The 19,323-nt window shown below is 44.3% G+C and overlaps 1 protein-coding gene across 2 annotated transcripts in view; it reads left to right on the forward strand.

The window, feature by feature from the left end:
- Positions 1-19,323, forward strand: part of LOC113053282 (coiled-coil domain-containing protein 148) — a 120,689-nt gene that overhangs the window by 92,003 nt on the left and 9,363 nt on the right. For both annotated transcript variants that reach the window (XM_026218189.1, XM_026218190.1), the window contains exon 12: positions 5,169-5,287. In XM_026218189.1, the coding sequence (XP_026073974.1) occupies positions 5,169-5,287 (119 nt within the window). The remainder of the gene's footprint in view (positions 1-5,168; positions 5,288-19,323) is intronic.

Genomic DNA, 19,323 nt, shown 5'->3' on the forward strand with positions numbered 1-19,323 from the left:
AGCAGCACAACCCGGTGATCTCCTGGAAGAACGGAGAAATCCTGAAGTGGGGCGAAGCCTGCTTTCAATCATGTATCTCCGGCTGTCCTGTTCCAGCAGAACGTCCCCACGAACCACTACCAGTCTACTCCACATCTGTTGAAAGCCCTGTCGAGAATCAGTCCATCTCCATACCCAAGTGCTACGCCCCCTTCAGCGATGTCTTCTGCCCTAAGCGGGCCTCCAAGCTGCCTCCACACCGGCCGTGGGACTGTGCTATAGATCAGCTCCCGGGTGAACCAGTGCCAAAGGGACGGATTTATCCCTTATCCGTCCCCGAGGAGAAGGCCATGGAGGATTACATCAGGGAGGCGCTGGCTCAAGGATACATCCGCCCATCTACCTCCCCTGCTGCTTCCAGCTTCTTCTTCGTGGCCAAGAAGGATGGAGGGTTACGGCCATATATCGATTACAGAGCTCTCAATAAGATAACTCAGAAGTTTCGTTATCCTCTTCCCCTCGTCCCAGCGGCCCTAGAACATCTCCGTGGTGGTGCCACTGTGTTTACCAAGTTGGACCTCCGCAGCGCATATAACCTCATCCGGATACGTGAGGGGGACGAGTGGAAGACCGCCTTCATCACTCCTACTGGCTACTACGAATACTGCGTGATGCCGTTTGGACTTATAAACGTCCCCTCCATATTCCAGGATTTCATACACGAGGTGCTCCGGGATTCCCTTCATCAGTTCGTCCTAGTCTACATCGATGACATCCTGATATACTCCCGGAGCCAGGCAGAACATCAACGCCACTTTGCGGAGGTCCTGCAACGCCTGAGGGACTACCAACTCTACCTAAAAGCAGAGAAGTGTACATTCCATCAACCCTCAGTGCAGTTCCTTGGATATACCATCGAAAGTAAGCGCCGTCAGGGACTGGCCCATTCTTAGCACCATAAAGGAACTACAGCGATTCCTTGGCTTCGCCAACTTCTATAGACGATTCATTCAGAATTTTACTACTATCACCAGTCCGCTTACCAACCTCCTTCGCCAGAAGCCCAAGTCCCTGTCATGGACCACCGAAGCCTTCCAGACCTTGAAGCAGGCCTTCACGACCGCCCCACTCCTTGTGCATCCAGACCCGGACTTACCCTTCATTGTGGAAGTGGATGCATCTACCACCGGAGTGGGAGCGGTCCTATCCCAGCAGCAGGGGACACCCAGCCGTCTCCATCCATGTGCCTTCTTCTCCAGGAAACTCAACCCGGTGGAGGTTAATTACGACATTGGTAATAGGGAGCTACTGGTCATCAAGCTCGCCCTGGAGGAGTGGAGACACTGGCTGGAGGGAGCCAAACACCCTTTTCAAGTACTCACAGACCACAATAATCTGGAATACCTTAGAGCAGCCAAGAGACTCAATCCCAGACAAGCCCGCTGGGCGCTATTCTTCACCCGCTTCCAGTTTACCATCACCTACCGCTCTGGGGCTAAAAACACAAAGGCCGATGCTCCAGATGTTATGCACCCGAAGAAAGGTCAGAGAACCCCAAACCCATCCTTCCGGACAATGTCATAGTCGCCCCTATCTCCTGGTCTGCAGAAACTCTCCCTCCAGCTGAGGGCCCCAACAACAATCCGCCGGGTTGCCCACCAGGTCTCCAATACATCCCTCGGACACAGCGCACTCCTCTCATCCACTCCACCCATGTATCACCTGGCACTGGTCACCCGGGGGTCAATGGAACCCTCTCGTTGCTACGTGAATACTTCTGGTGGCCCAACATGGCCTCGGATGTCAGAAGGTACGTGAGTGGATGTACCAGCTGCACCATGTCAAAAAGTCCTCGCCATCTACCATCTGGCAAACTTCATCCTCTGCCCCTTCCCAACCGCCCGTGGTCACACCTAGGGGTGGATTTCATAACGGACCTTCCACCCTCTGATAACATTCCTGTATTCTGATAATTGTGGATAGATTTTCTAAAGCTTGTCGTCTTCTTCCTCTGAAAGGTCTCCCTACTGCCATGGAAATGGCAGAACTGATGTTTAACCATGTCTTCAGGTACTTAGGCATTCCAGATGACATTGTGTCAGATCGGGGCCCCCAGTTCATCTCCCAGGTATGGAGAGCGTTTCACTCCCTCCTAGTGTGGCCATCAGCCTGTCCTCCGGCTACCACCCACAATCCAACGGGCAGACGGAAAGAAAGGTCCAGGAGATCGGACGCTTCCTCCGTACCTTCTGTCATGGCCACCAGAACTCCTGGAACCAATTCCTGGGGTGGGCCGAGTACACACAAAACTCCCTCCGTCAACCCACCACCGGACTCACACCCTTCCAGTGCGTACTCGGGTACCAACCGCCTCTATTCCCCTGGTCTGGAGAGCCCTCAGATGTTCCCGCGGTCGACTATTGGTTTCGGGAGAGCGAGAGGGTCTGGGACGCGGCCCATCACCAACTGCAACGGGCGCTCCGTAGACGCAGGATGACAGCCGACCTTCGCCGTTCCGATGCCCCCCAGTACCAACCCGGTCAGAAGGTCTGGCTGTCTACCCGGGACATCCGCCTGCGTCTACCCTGCCGCAAGCTCAGTCCCAGATTCATTGGCCCATTCACCATCACCCAGCAGATCAATCCGGTCACATACAAACTCCAACTCCCCCCTGATTACCGGATTCACCCAACCTTCCATGTCTCACTCCTTACACAGAACCTGGCGAGACGGAAGCCCCCCCTCTTCTCCTCCTAGATGACGGCGCAGCCTACTCGGTCAAAGACATCCTGGACTCCCGGCGGCGTGGTGGACAACTGGAATACTTAGTGGACTGGGAAGGATATGGTCCAGAAGAACGTTCCTGGGTCCCACGCAACGACATCTTGGACCCCACCTTGCTGGATACCTTCCACTCCATGCACCCCAACCGACCTGCTCCCAGAGGAAGAGGATGCCCACCATGTCGTCGGGGTCCCCGGCCCTCAGGAGCGGGCCCTGGGGAGGGGGGTACTGTTACAAACACGCCAGGTTCCACCTCCACACAATCACGGCGCACATCTTCACCTGAATTCTAACCATCACCACCTGATCATCATCACCTGCCATCCATCACAGCACTATAAAAGCCACACGCACGCACCCAGTCATTGTCCGGTCACGTTCATGACAAGATCATTCATCTGCGCTAACTGTAACGACTAACAAGGATATACTCTAAGGATTACTTCGCCTTCATCTTCTCTCCAAGGATTATTCCCGAAGACTCCTCCAAACCCCCACGGTGCGTGTGTGTTCACCTCCTTCCCGGCACGGATCCCAACTCCCATCCACTCCTCACTACCTGCTCCTCTGCTTGTGTCTTAAAATAAACATCTACTTCATTTGTTACTCCTCTGTCTCCGAGTGATCCGTAACACACACACACACACACACACACACACACACACACACACACACACACACACACACACATATATATATATATATATATATATATATATATTAGTGCTGTCAATCGATTAAAAAAATTTAACTAATTAATCGCACATTTTTTTTAAAATTAATCGCGATTAATCGCAATTAAAAGACTGAAACTTTTTGGATATGTAAATGTAAAATGTAAATAATTAATGTAAACTCAAGACAAAGAAACTATTTAAATTCAAAATATGATTGTTTATTGGAATTTTTGTTTAACTTGTAACACAGATTTTCTCATGTAAACAACATACCTGCAATAAACCATCAATATCCTCCAAATTAACTGTTGGCTTGAAAGCCATATTTATTACAGAAATAAAAACACAGGCATGTAAGTACCATTTGAATTTCAAAACAATCAATGCCAATAAAAAACAAAAATGATTTCCATGTTGAAGTCTAAGTGGACTGCAAAAAAATTCCAAAGTATAGTCATTGCCAGTGCTTTACGTGGGCCAGTACGCACCGGTACTGAGTACCGCCACTTCCAAATATAGCTCTTGAGCGTACCGCCACCTCTCCGTGCGCCCAGAACGTGCTTGTAGCGTACCGGTACGCTCATTTGGACATCTGTTTTAATAGAGGTTTTAATCTTTTACCTGCACTGCCGATTTTCAGAGCGCCCTTCACAATGCAAGCTTCCTAATTCATCCCACCCAGAGCAGAAACTATTACCCATTCACCCTTAAGTTATACAAGTGAATAGCGCATGTGTCGCTTTTCCCACTGTTAAGTGTCAACAACTCAACGTGGCCGGAGAAGGTGTGTGAAACTCACCTTGAGTTATACTAAAGCAAAATCTTGAGTATTTATTGTCTGATAAACATTAAAAACTGTCTGCGGAGGTTGAGTCGTCCTGCAGCCCCCGCTGGCTGCTCATTGGCTGCAGCATCTTTTTTCTAAGTGCTAAAAAAATACCGTAGACGGCAAGGCACAAATTTAGATATTCATTTATGTAATTAATCTATAGCCTATGCACAAAGACAATATGATCTTTTTTTCCCCTTTTTGTTTTAAAGCTTGATGAAGAGAGAGAGCGCAAGTTGCTGCAGCTGCGAGGAGGACAGTGATGCATGCGTACAGGAGTGATTGACAGTTCGCGGCACTGTGTACAAAAAATACTCCGCTACACAATTATTTCGTTATTTTCGTTTAAGCTTATTAACGTTAGCGTTACAGAAAGGTCTGATTTATGCACTGTTACAGTCATTGTTTTTTTGATTTTTTTTAAACAATGACATTTGAGTTCATGATTTTAATGTTGCTGTTTCTTGTGTCAGACTAAATGAAGAGTAATGTTTCTTGTGGCAGACTGAAGAGTAATCCGGCAGAGTTTTATACTGAAACTTTCCGTCTAAAAGTCCTTCCTTGGTCTTATCCATATTTCTTTGCACGTTGAACACACATAGGCCACAACTGGAAATAAAAAAAACTGCAACCGCGTTAATTGCGTTATTTTTTTTTTACGCGTTAAATATTTCCAATTAATCGAATGCGTTAACGCGCTAATTTTGACAGCACTAATATATATATATATTTTTTTTTTTTGTTTTGTTTTGTTTTGTTTGTTTGTTTGGGTGGTAATATTAAGCCTATTATATTCTTAGTAAACAGGGGCCGTACAGTAGGTAAATCCGATCCTGGTCAATACTAATGACAGACTCTTTCTTTCTTTCTCTCTTTCTTTCTCTCTTTCTTCCTTTCAGATAAATACATTCAATGCAGAGAAGCAGAGAAAACAAGAAATGCAGAGAAAGAAGGATATGGAGAGGCTTGCAGAACTGAGGAGAGAGATAGAAGAACAGGTGCAGAAAGATAAAGAAAGGTAAAATACTTTGGTTGGTCTTGCAATTTAGCAAAAATCTCGTAATCGCAGATTATTATTATTATTTTAATGTGGCACTCAAACTGCGTCAAATAACAGTTATAGTGTCAAGTAATATATATATATATATATATATATATATATATATATATATATATATATATATATTTTATTATATATTTGCTTTAAAGAATTTATATGTATTAATAATAAAGAATGAGCAACGCAAAGTAAATAAAGTCAGTATAAGTGTTAAACTAGAGAACTTAAAGCGTATGCAATCAGGGTTTATGAAGAGTCATGTAAAAGGAAACAAAATCAGCAAAACGGTGTGGGAGAGAAGGAGAAGCGGCGGCCCTGCTTCAACCCGGTCTGGAGAGCTTTTAAACATCCAGGATAATAGAAGCAATCCCACAGTCCTGGAGTCAATTATAGGCAACACGCCACACCTGTGCTCTGCTCACCTGTAGGGGAGACGCAAAGGCAAAACGAGGAGGAGGAGCCGGCAGGTCCGTAACACCCCCTCCCTTAAGACAGAGGCCCTTCAAAACAGTCAAAACCCCACACAACAAATGACAAAATATTATTATTATTTTTTTATATATAATTTCTATAAACAAAGTGAGCACTTAACTTTAGTTTAAGGGATGTTAACAGCCCATATACATGGACTGGACAAAAGAACTCTCGTCCACAAGCCCCAAACTCTTCTACTCTCCAACAGCTCCAATCGCCCTCCTCCATACCAAGAGCTCCAGCAAATCCCGGGACCTGGAAAGCTACATTTAAAGAGACTAGGCAGAAGAAGAGTGGAGAAACAGGAAGAGAGAGAAAGAGATATAGGACAAGACAAAATATTCACTCCAGCCCACCCGGAGCACGGGACGAGGCGTCAGCCATCACATTGTCCACGCCCCGAATGTGCTGTATCTGCAAGTTATATGGCTGCAAAAATAAAGCCCAGCGCATAAGGCGCTGACTAGGACTCTTGGAGGAATGTCAGTGGATTGTGATCCGAGTAGACAGTCATAGGAACAGCGCCCCCAGCTAAGTACACATCAAACTGTTGTAGACCCCAAACTAGCGTCAATGTTTCCTTCTCAATAGTTGAATAAATCAACTGATAACAATTAAACTTTCTTGAGAAGTAACATGTTGGCCTATCCACCCCCTGCTCATCACTCTGCAGGAGCACCGCACCAGCCCCAACTTGGCTTGCGTCAACCTGCATCTGCACCTCTCTGAACATGCGTGACATAAAGTTAGAGCCTTTATCACTCTGTATAGTTTGAGGGATACCGAAGATGGAAATAAACTGTGAAAGGGCTTTCACCACAGACCTAGTTGTGATCGTACGCAAAGCATAGGCAGACTGACACATCACAGTCAGTAGGTAAACACACCCTGACTTAGATGAAGGCAATGGTCCCACACAATCAATTAACAAATGTTTGAATGGTTTTCCTATAGCTGGAATAGGTTAAAGTGGAGCTGGCTTTAACACCTGATAAGGCTTCCCTGTCAACTGGCATACATGACAAGTCTTATTGAAGGATGCCACATCCTTCTTTAGGCAGGGCCAATAGAAGTACTTCATAAGACGGTCATAGGTCTTTCTTACCCACAAGTGCCCAGCTATATCCCCATGAGCTGTCTGTAGGACCAAGACCAAGCCCTATGAACCTCAACAACTGCAGCTAAAGAAACAGGCATAACCCGCTCACCAGACTCTGCTGCCCTAGAGACTGAAAACCTGTCATAATAGGACTTCAACAGATTTATGTGACAGAGCTGAGTGGAACGCCTACGATTTGGTGTAGAAAGTAAATAATACAGGTCTGACACCTGTTGAACAACCCTATAAGGACCCTTGTGTTTTGCAAGGAAAGGCAATCGGCAATAATGCCAACACCTGATCACCAGGACTGAACACCCTCGGCTCAGCATGACGGTCATACCAACTCTTCATTTTCTGTTGGGCTTTAGACCAATCTGGCCAAAGACCAGATCATTAGGCGAGAAACCCGTGCTCTCTTGGGTAACCTCTCGTGCCGCCAACATTAGCCATGGGAGCCCCTCTTCCCAGTCTCTGTTAAGCTCAACACAATACCCCCTGAGAAGCGACTTCAGTGTCTGATGAAAACGCTCCAGAGCACCTTGGCTCTGGGCATGATATGCACTACTAAGCTGATGTTTCACACGCAACCGCTCGAGCACCTCTCTGAACATGCGTGACATAAAGTTAGAGCCTTTATCACTCTGTATAGTTTGAGGGATACCGAAGATGGAAATAAACTGTGAAAGGGCTTTCACCACAGACCTAGTTGTGATCGTACGCAAAGCATAGGCAGACTGACACATCACAGTCAGTAGGTAAACACACCCTGACTTAGATGAAGGCAATGGTCCCACACAATCAATTAACAAATGTTTGAATGGTTTTCCTATAGCTGGAATAGGTTAAAGTGGAGCTGGCTTTAACACCTGATAAGGCTTCCCTGTCAACTGGCATACATGACAAGTCTTATTGAAGGATGCCACATCCTTCTTTAGGCAGGGCCAATAGAAGTACTTCATAAGACGGTCATAGGTCTTTCTTACCCACAAGTGCCCAGCTATATCCCCATGAGCTGTCTGTAGGACCAAGTCTCTAAACTTAAATGGCACTATCACTTGAAACACTGGATCCTCGACCCCTTCGTCAGTGTGGGAATACCACTTCCGGATCAACAACCCATCCTGAATAAAATAACCCCTTGCTGCATTTCACAACTCCTCAGGTGGTAACACCCCAACAAACAGATCTTTTAATGTTACATCCTCCTTTTGAGCTGCCACAACATCACTATGAGCGAGAGATGGTGGTAGATTAGGCACAACAGCAGACTTAAACTCTCTACTCGGAGAAACATCATCATTAGAGGCACGGCTCATAGCCCGTGTCACGGCACAAGCTGTAAAGACAGTCAAATTCTGACCACGAACGACACTGTCAGCTGCAATAGAAGGAACATTGTTAACAACTACAGGGGGCGGTATATCATGCCAGACACGTTCTCCTGCCAAATTGTTACCTAAAAGAAGATGGACGCCCTCTATAGGTAAGGAAGGGTGAACTGCTATTTTTACTTCCCCTTGTACCAAATCAGACTGCAGATTAATCCTGTGCAATGGAACAGAGACAACCTGCAACCCAATCCCCCGGACTAAAACATTGTTCCCAGTACTCGAGTCTGCAGAAAAAGGCAATACAGACTCCAAGATAAAAGACTCAGATGCCCCTGTGTCCCTAAGCATCTTAACTGGCACTCGGTTGGAACTACCCACCAGTGAAACTAAACCATCTGTAACAAAAGGGAAGTAACCACTTCCACCCATCACAGCTGAATCAGCTCCACCGTTTCTCTCATTAGCCCAAAGAGACCTCAGGCCTGATAGCTGAAATGACGTCACAACGCCCTTAGGTTCAACCTCAGTCTCACCCATCAAAACCTTGGCAGGTCTAACAGATTCAGATACAGCAAGTGTGACTCCCCTATCAACCTCAGTACCCTTTCTCTGACTTTTCCCCTTTAAAACAGGACAGTCTTTCTTCCAATGCCCCTTTTCCAAGCAGTACTGACATACATCAGCATCATTCTTATCCTGACTGGCAGGTGTAAGCGCAGAAAACCTAGAATCTCTGAGAAAACTCACAGCACCTTTGTGTGACTGATTAGAGTGTGAATCTATTCTACTCTGAGTTGGTGACTCAAATGAACCTAAAGAAGAAGACCCCAAAGCTCTATTGAAATGTCAAAAACGTTGTTCCTGATAAACCTTACCTGTATTGTTTTCTTTTAAACTATACTTGTGTGTCAAAGCAAAATCATCAGCCATAACTGCGGCTTCCGCTGTGGTTTTCATCTTATGCTCAAATACATGGGTAGAGACACGCTCAGGAAGGATATTTCTGAACTGTTCTAAAACAATCAGATTAGACAATTCTTTAAATGTAGTGGCTCCTACTGCAGAGCACCAATGATTAAAATGGCTGTACAATTCCCTCGCTACCTCTGTATACGTCTGTTTATCTCCCTTCCTCCAGCTACGAAACCGCAAACGATAAGCTTCAGGAACTAATTCGGAAATTTTAAGCACTGCCTCTTTTACCTTGACATACTTTTTTCTATCTGGTACAGGCAAAGCAATAAATGCTTCTTGTGCTCTACCTTCCAGAACACTTTGGAGTAACAACGTTCTTTCAGAGTCAGACCAGCCACGGTCATCAGCCACACTCTCGAATAAAGAAAAGAAAATATCTGGATCTCTCTCATTAAACTTTGGCCGCAACTTAACCATGCTAGATATATCAGGGGAATGCACAGACCCCCTAGGAGCAGTACCCTCATCCCCATCAACTGGAAACCTACCTTCAACACTCAGTCTCAGCCTTTCTACAGCTACATCACGTTCACTTTTTATTCTTTCCATCTCTAATTGACACTCTGCCTCACGTTGAGCTTCTCTTTCATTCCGATCTGCCTCATGTTGAGCTTCTCTTTCATTCCGATCTGCCTCATGTTGAGCTTCTCTCTCTCTACGTTGAGCTTCCCTCTCTTGACGTTCTGCCTCACATTGAGCTTCTCTCTCTTTCTGTTGCATTTCCATCAACACTTTTTGTTGCTCAAACATAAGTGACACTTTAGAAAACTCTGTCATAATTGGTGTTGATGTTTCTCCTAACTCTAACTCATCCATAATTAGAGATACAGGTGATGAAAGAATATTCCTAACAACCAATTCAGCCTGAAGTGACACTCTAATCTGGGCTAATTTAGCTGTTCTGGGTAAACCTAAGTCAAAGTTATAATGGTCACAAACCTGACGCAACTGATCCTTTGTCAAATTTTTCAAAACCTCCACGGATGGAGCTACAAAAAAATCCTCAAAACTAGCCATACAAATGAAACGAATTCTACAGCATACAATTCTTGCAGATAGGCTACTAAAGAAAAACGAGCTCACCTTTCAAATGCAAATGTGGCCACAACACTGCGCATCAGATGAGACAAAATGGAGCTGCCCTATAAAAAGAAAAAAAAAGAAGAAAAAAAATGATCCTCTTCATGCATTTCCCAAGGACAGATTTTTATTACACAATATCAGCGGAGCCTTAACTCCTCCGACAAAATGCCGTTAAAGCAGGCTTCCACGACGGTCCTTTTTTTGCCCAGGTTAGCACAAAAATAACAAACTAAAATAAAAAAAAATAATAACAAACATTAAAGCTGTAGCAGAAATGAGTTGAACCAGACAAATCAAAGAGTCTAGCAGAGCTGTGTGCATTGAAACGAGAGCCGAACTCCTCAGGAAGTCATAAATCAGTTCTAGTGCCACAAGAACCAAGCAAGATAACCAACCAACCAACTTGTTCACACAACAGCTTTCAACATTAACACCAATAGAACAATTATTAACAATTTTAATTCGAAGAAGAGATTGTCAAATTTATTGTTCGTGATTGAAATGCAACGCTGGACATCACATGTAAACCCAGGAGATCAAGTTAAATACTTGCATTGACTTCCCCCCAGCCAGCAGAACCAGACTGAAATTCCTAAGGGGGAAGGGCTTTAAACCTTTGTCTTCAGAGAAAAGTCCCTTTGCCAGAGAATAGCAAAGAAACTGCTTTTTGTACATTATATATGGACCAGAATGAACTCAAAAAGACTTGAGTCATGCTATTGAGTCATGCTATTAGTCATGCCTGCTCTTAGCTTTTAGCTTGTAGCTTTGCTACCTAGCTTTAGCTTGTAGCATCTAGCCATGCGGTTAGTCATTATTGTTCTTTGAGCGCGGTTCCAGCGTGCCTGCCTGCTGCTACTATGCCACGATGAGAAGGAACACAACCTAGTCTCGTCAAACTTTATTTCTTTTCTTTTCCGTTTGAGAGTTTCGTGTTCTGAGTTAAGTTTTGTAACGCCGAGTCTCCGACGCCTGACCTCGGATGCCCGTTCAACTTCGACCAGCGCACACGACTCTGCACTTTCAGCCAACGCCCAACAACCACGGGCTTCCCAAGACGTCACTTCACTACTGAACTTCCAGCCAATCAGCGACACCAGGATACCCCTTTCAACGGGAGTCCCTTTCACAGGAAACGAAGGCAACGTATCCCCAGATATTTGCTGTGCTGGTGTATCTAATATAATTTTAGTCACATTGAGGAACTCAATGCAAGGGCTAATTACGTGATTGATGGTTGTTCATGTCTATGCAATTTAACGTATTGCTGTAAACTCGGAATTCCATATTTCCATTCTCTTAAACTCATCTTTTCCTAACTTTCGATCTTCCTGCAACTTGTGTGAATGTGTGAGTGCGTGCGTTTATGTGTTAGATTAGTTTATATGTCTTAGATTTATCTAATAAAGCCTTATTCATATTGAAAAGAGAAGTATCTTGTGTTTTGTGCTTACAAGTTAATGTCTTAAACTGCCGATCTTGTTACTGTGCTAATTGATAGTGTTTTCACTATAGTTTGGATATTAGTATCCAGCGCAGATTTGATGTTAAACGGCTCGTTCACTGAACCGCAGGCGCATCTCCGTGAACAGCCGTGAAACAGTGATTCTGTTCAAATTCCCTTTAAAATCTTAAATGATTCCCTTTGAGCTAAATTGACCTGTTTCCCTTACAAAGCTAACAGAAGAAGAGAATCAGAATCAGAATCAGCTTTATTGCCAGGTATGTTCACACATACAAGGAATTTGTTTTCGTGACAGAAGCTTCGCAGTGCAACATAGCAGCGACAGAAAAAACACACAATAAGGAATAAAAAATACAAAAAAATACAAATAGGTGGGTAAGGAATGACAATATACAAATGACAATGTATGGCAGGTATATTACAATGGCATTTATGTATGTACATGTATAGTATGTGCAAAAAATATAAGTGTATGCTAAGTATGTGTGTTAGATAAATAAGTGTATGTGTATATAAGTATAAATAGTGTTCCACAGTTATTATCAGCTGTTCATAAGATGGATTGCCTGAGGGAAGAAACTGGTCCTGTGTCTGGTCGTTCTAGTGCTCAGTGCTCTGTAGCGTCGACCAGATGGAAACAGTTCAAATAGGGAGTGTGCTGGATGTGAGGGGTCCAGTGTGATTTTAACAGCCCTTTTGCTCACTCTGGATAAGTACAGTTCTTGAATAGAAGGGAGGGTTGTACCGATGATTCGCTCAGCAGTCCGGACTACCCTCTGTAGTCTTCTGAGGTCAAATTTAGAAGCTAAACTGAACTAGACAGTTACTGAAGTGCAGAGGATGGATTCAATGATGGTGGAGTAGAACTGTTTCAGCAGCTCCTGTGGCAAGTTAAACTTCCTCAGCTGGCGGAGGAAGTACAACCTCTGCTGGGCCTTTTTCACGATGGAGTCAATGTGAATGTGCCACTTCAGGTCCTGAGAGATAGTGGTGCCCAGGAACCTGAATGACTCCACTGCAGTCACAGGGCTGTTCATGATGGTGAGTGGGGGGAGTGCAGGGGGGTTTCTCCTGAAGTCCACGATCATCTCCACTGTTTTGAGCGTGTTAAGCTCCAGGTTGTTGAGAGTGCACCAGACAGCCAGCTCTTTTACCTCCTGTCTGTAAGCAGACTCGTCACCGTCCTGAATGAGGCCGATGAGTGTGGTGTCGTCTGCAAACTTCAGAAGCTTGACAGAGGGGTCCTTAGACTTGCAATCATTAGTGTACAGGGAGAAGAGCAGTGGGGAGAGAATGCAGCCCTGGGGAGCTCCAGTGCTGATTGTACGGGTACTGGATGTGTATTTTCCCAGCCTCACTAGCTGCTGCCTGTCTGTCAGGAAACTGTTGATCCACTGACAGATGGAGGTGGGCACGGAGAGCTGAGTTAGTTTGGGCAAGAGGAGGTTGGGGATGATCGTGTTTAAGGCAGAGCTGAAGTCCACAAACAGGATCCTCACATAAGTCCCCGGTTTGTCTAGGTGTTGCAGAACATAATGCAGTCCGATGTTTACTGCATCGTCCACAGACCTGTTTGCTCTGTAGGCAAACTGAAGAGGATCCAGCAAGGGTCCAGTGATGTCCTTCAGGTGGGCCAGCACCAGTCTTTCAAATGACTTCATGACTACAGACGTTAGAGCCACAGGCCTGTAGTCATTTAGTCCTGTAATTTTGGATTTCTTTGGGATGGGGATGATGGTGGAGCGTTTGAAGCATGAACGGACTTCGCACAGCTCCAGCGATCTGTTGAAGATCTCTGTGAAGATGGGGGCCAGACAGGCTGGTGTAACACAATCTGGGCCTGGTGCTTTTTTCCTTTTCTGCTTCCGGAAGACCTGGTGCACCGCAACCTCGCTGATCTGAATTGCAGGTGTGGGGGAGAGGGGGGATCCAGGAGGTGTGAATGGTGAGAGTGCTTGATTGGAGATGTGTTCTGGGCAGGTTCCAGGAGTTGTGAATGATGTGAATGGTTGTTTGGAGAGGCATTCAGGGCAGGTGATGGGTGTTCTTTCAAACCTGCAGTAAAACTCGTTCAGATCGTCTGCCAGTCGTTGATTCTCCACAGTGCTGGGGGGTGGTGTCTTGTAATTGGTGATCTTCTTTAGACTTTTCCACACTGATGCGGAGTCGTTGGAAGTGAAATGAGTCTGTTAATAGAGTCGACACAACGACTTGACTGACTTCGAACGCACAGCAACAGCTGCGCTCACTCAAGGTGATTTTTATTGAAACATTACAGGTACACACCCACATTAACAATCAATCACAGTTGTTCCATCATTCAATCAAATAAACAAAACAAAAACAAAACTACAATTTGAGAGCACATAGTTAACACCCCCACTTGCTCTCACATTGTTAATATATGTAACATCATTTTCCAAAAATAAATGCAGCAAACTTCATCAACTTACACTTGGTTGCAGGCTTTGTCAATACATCTTCTACCATCTCATTAGTTGGACAATATTCTAACATAATTACACCATTATTTACAGTAGACCTAATAAAATGATACTTGATGTCTACATGTTTGCATCTTTGCCTGCTTACAGGATTTTTTGGTAAAGCTATTGTACCTTGGTTATCTTCTACCTTAGGTGGGGAGTACTGACATTTGTCAAGATTGTTTAACAGCTGTTTAAGATAGAGACACTCTTGTATGGTTGTGGCTAGTGATATATATTCTGCCTCACAAGTGGACAGTGCGACAGTGGGCTGTTTCTTGGTCCTCCATGAAATCAAAGCACCACATTTGGTTAGACTTACACAATAGCCTGTTGTACTACGTCTATCACTACTAGCCGCCCAATCTGCATCACAGTATGCTCTTATTCCCAGTGTCTCATTACATTTTCTGTAACACAGCTCTTTGTCAATTGTACCTTTAAGATACCTCAGTACATGTTTAACTGTGGCCCATTGCTCAACAGTTGGCTCTGTGAAATACTGTGCCAGTTTGCATACTACAAAACTTAAATCAGGTCAAGTACAAATGGTCAGATAAAGAAGGCTTCCAACTGCCTCTCTATATTTTCTCACATCAGTCATCTTTTCAGCACCATTAGTATAGTCTAATTTTTGTTCACAAGGTGTCGATCTACCTGCATGTTAAACCTTTTCAATATTTTTCCCACATATTTTGTTTGTGACATTCTCACACAGTTATCACTTTGATTAAAATCAATACCCAAAAAATGCCTTAATTTGCCCAAGTCCTTCATTTTGAATCTTTCTGTAATCATGTCCTTCACATTTCTGAGTACATTTACATCACTTGCAGCAATCAACAAATCATCAACCCATATTACAATTATCACCTTTTCATTTTCCGTTTCCCATGTGTAAACACAGTGATCAGCTTGATTCTGCTCAAAGTGGTTTTTGGTTAGGTACTCATGCAGCAATTTGTTCCAATTTCTGCCAGATTGTTTTAATCCATACAGTGATCTTTCCAATTTACAAAACAATTTTTCATTTGTGTCAGATTTCACCTCATAGCCCTCTGGCTGTTCCATGTAAATTTCATGGTCTATTGGTGCATTCAAATAGGCAGTTTTAACATCCACTTGGTGCAAAATCAGGTTTTCTTGTGCTGCTTTTTGCATTATCACTCTGATACTCGTCAAATTAGCTGTAGGGGAAAATGTCTCCTCATAATCTACACCTCTCTTCTGACTGTATCCTTTTGCCACATAACGTGCTTTGCACTTTTCAGATCCATCTATGTTGTTCTTGATTGCATAAACCCATCTACCCCCCACTACCGTCTTAACCTCTGGCAAGCTACTTAGGGTAAATGTGTTATTCTCTATAAGTGACTGCATCTCCTCATCCATCGCAGCAACCCACTCTTTTGATCTATCTGAGGTTACAGCTTCTGTGAAAGTTACAGGTATGTTACATGTCACTCTATAACAGTAATCTATGTTAATCTGTACCTGATCAGTTTCCTCATCAGATGCCTGTTGAGAAACATAGTCATGGAGATAGGCTGGCCTCCTCCTCTCTCAACATGCATCGTGCCATGTCAAAAAGTGTGCGCCAATTTCGCTCTGCTGTACCATTTTGATGGGGAGAATAAGGTGCAGAAGTCTCATGTCTAATACCATTCTTAATCAACAGTGTTTTGTAATGCTTTGCAGTAAACTCAGTGCCATTATCAGATCTAAGGCGTTGAATTTTACCATATGGGGCCATATCTGCTAGAAACCTCTCTGTGGCTTGTAGTGTGTCACTTTTATTCTTAAGGGCATATATAAACACTGCACTGGAAAAATCATCAGTGAATGACAGGACATATTTATACCCCTCTCTGGAATCTGGCTGAATTGGACCTGCCAGATCTGTGTGTACTAACTCTAGAGGTCTTTTAGCCCTCACATCAGGCTTTCTGTTTCTACTTTGCGTAAACTTGCCTTGGGTGCACACTTCACAAAATGGGGGTTTATTTATTGGACCCTTAATTTTCATACCATCAACAATACCTTCTAACCTCTGAACATCATCAAAATTACAGTGTCCCAATATCTCATGCCATGTCTTTAAATCATAGCATCCCTTAACATGGTCATCACATTCATTTGGTACTTTATGCAAATAATATAGTCTATCATGTACATGAATAGGACATTTTGTACCGTCTTTGTGCATCAGAATGTTCTTGCCTTTCTTGAAAGTCACAGTCGCTCCGCTGTTAGCTGCTGCTTGCACCGAGAATATATCCTGCGGGTAAGAAGGAATATACAGCGCCCGTCTCAGCGTAGTTTTGAGGTGGCGTCCTCGGCTGTCCATCAAGTAGACTTCTGCATCACCTCGGCGCTCTGCCACTCCTTTACACCTCGTGCCGTCAGCCAACTCCATGCAATGTGTCCCGGACTGGAACTCATCATCAAAACTTTTGAACTTTGCAATATCAGTGACGATATGCGAGGTTGCCCCGCAGTCGACCATCAGGCCCCTCGTGTAGATACCCTGGCTGCTTGGCTGGGATCCTGCCGCCCCATCCGTCACCAGGAATACGTATTCGTCTGTCACTTCCTCAGCGGCTCTCCATGTTGCGTCCTGACGCCGTCTCCTCCTGCAGGTTGAGTCGCGGTGTGTACTGCTTTTGCAGTGGCTACACCACAGTTTTCGCTGGCAAGCGCGGGATATGTGTCCTTTCAGACCACACCTGTAGCACACGACGTCCGCTGCAGCCTGTTGAGCTCCACTTTCAGTTGAACCTGCACTGGCGGGTCTCGCTGTCCTTTGTCGCGCCCGCACTGACATTACATTGTCCTCAGCGGCTGGGGCACGCATCTTTTCGATGTCCTCGTAGCTTCGAAGCTTCGTTTTGAATTCGGCAAATGATATCGTCTCATCTGCTTGCGTTATATGGATGGCAAACGGTTTAAAAGTCTCAGGAAGCCCCTTCAAAACCATAGTTATCAGCAACCCGTCACTCAAAGTCTCTCCAGCATTTCGTAATGCCGTGATAGCGTTTTCCGCTCGAATAACGTATTCAGTCACACTTTCGCTGCTTGATTTTTGAAGCGAGGTCAGTTCAGTATACAGGCTTATTACTCGTGGTTTTCCTTTACCTGCATAATAGTCTCTCAAAATCTTTAGCGCTGCACGTCCATCATCGGCTGCGTCTCGCATCACCAGCGATAAACTTTTATTGTCCAAGAATTGTATCAATTCTGCATATGCATCAGAATTTGCGGCAGCTTCCTCCGGTGTCTCAACACCCTCGGGCTTCATAGTGATAATCCATTTCAGCCCTTGCAGTCGGAGGTGGCCCAAAAACTTTATCTCACATAGTTAACAGAGTCCTTATTTTTTCAGAATAATTCCTCTTTGCCACTTTGATCTCTTTTTCCAGTGTATATTTAGCCTGTTTATACAGGAAATTGTCTTCCTTCACGTAAGCATCTTCTTTGGCCTGACGGAGCTGTCTGAGTTTTGCAGTGAACCACGGTTTGTCATTGTTGTAATTTAGTTGAGTCTTTGTAGGAATACACATATCCTCACAGAAACTGATATATGATGTTACGGTCTCTGTGAGTTCATCCAGATCGGTGGCAGCAGCTTCAAAAACACTCCAATCAGTAAGGTCAAAACAAGATTGTAAATCCTGCTCTGCTTCATTAGTCCATCTTTTTACTGTCCTTACCACAGGTTTAGCTGATTTTAGTTTCTGCCTGTAGGACGGTATAAGATGAACCAGAAGGTGATCAGAACGTCCCAAAGCTGCTTGCGGAACAGAGTGAAATGCATCCTTTATTGTTGTGTAACAGTGATCCAATATATTACTGTCTCGTGTGGGACAAGTAACATGCTGTCTGTATTTTGGCAGTTCACGGGAGAGATTGGCTTTATTAAAGTCCCCAAGAATGATTAAAATGGAGTCTGGGTGTTGTTGTTCTGTGTCTGTGATCTGATCAGCGAGTTTCTGTAAAGCTGAGCTCACATGCGCTTGCGGAGGAATGTAAACACTAACCAGAATGAACGAGTGAAACTCCCGCGGCGAATAGAACAGCTTGCAGTTAATGAAGAGTGTTTCGAGATTTGAGCAGCACGTCTTCTTTAACACAGTTACATCTGTACACCACCGTTCATTGATGTAAAAGCTAGGGATGCACCGAAATTTCGGCCACCGAAAATTTTCGGCCGAAAATGACCTTTTCGGTTTCGAAATGTTGTGAGGACGCAAACCGCGACCTGCACGTGCACCTGCATAGCGCAGACCACGAGCTCCACGTGACATTCACTTAACACCAGTGAGAACATTCTCTCTCTTCGTATTCCTTTATTCGCAGCACTAAAGCGTCTCCTAACAAAGAGATTAAGACGGAACACGAAGTAAAAACAAAGAAAAGTACAGTCTTATAGAGTCTGTTAGCACACGTCTCCCTGAGATCTTTTCGGATCCTCTGCACTTCATCGCGAATGTGCTTTATCCGCATTATAAAGACCATTACTTGGATGCGGAAATAAGGCAGCGCGCACGAGAAATGATCCAGGCCGCGCTGTATGCGGAGAACCCGTGTGGAGACGGAGAAGCGCCAAGTGCAGGAGACAGATCAGAGCGCAGAAAAAAAAGACTTGTCTCTGCACCAGATGAGTGCCATGCACCATCGTTGTCTGATATGTTCAGTGGAATTCTGCAAGAAAGTGCCTCAAATAATAATAATACGTTGGCTATTTTGTTCTTAGGCTACTATATATATATATATATATATATATATATATATATATATATATATATATATATATATATATATATATATATATATACACACACACACACACACACAAACATATGTACATACATGATATCAAATTGTAGCCATATTTATGCTAGATTTTCTGCTAGATTTCTGCTTTAATTTGATAAAAATGTTTATTTATGCCCTGGCCCTATTTAAATACACTCTCTCAAATATTTCTCAAATGTCAGGCAGATGACAAGCTCAACTGCTCAACAGCTAGATGGTTATCTGTCTGAAGTCCCCATCCCCAGAAGTGATAACAGTCTTGC

Source organism: Carassius auratus, chromosome 34 (assembly GCF_003368295.1).
Source record: "Carassius auratus strain Wakin chromosome 34, ASM336829v1, whole genome shotgun sequence".
NCBI classification, from domain to species: domain Eukaryota; kingdom Metazoa; phylum Chordata; class Actinopteri; order Cypriniformes; family Cyprinidae; genus Carassius; species Carassius auratus.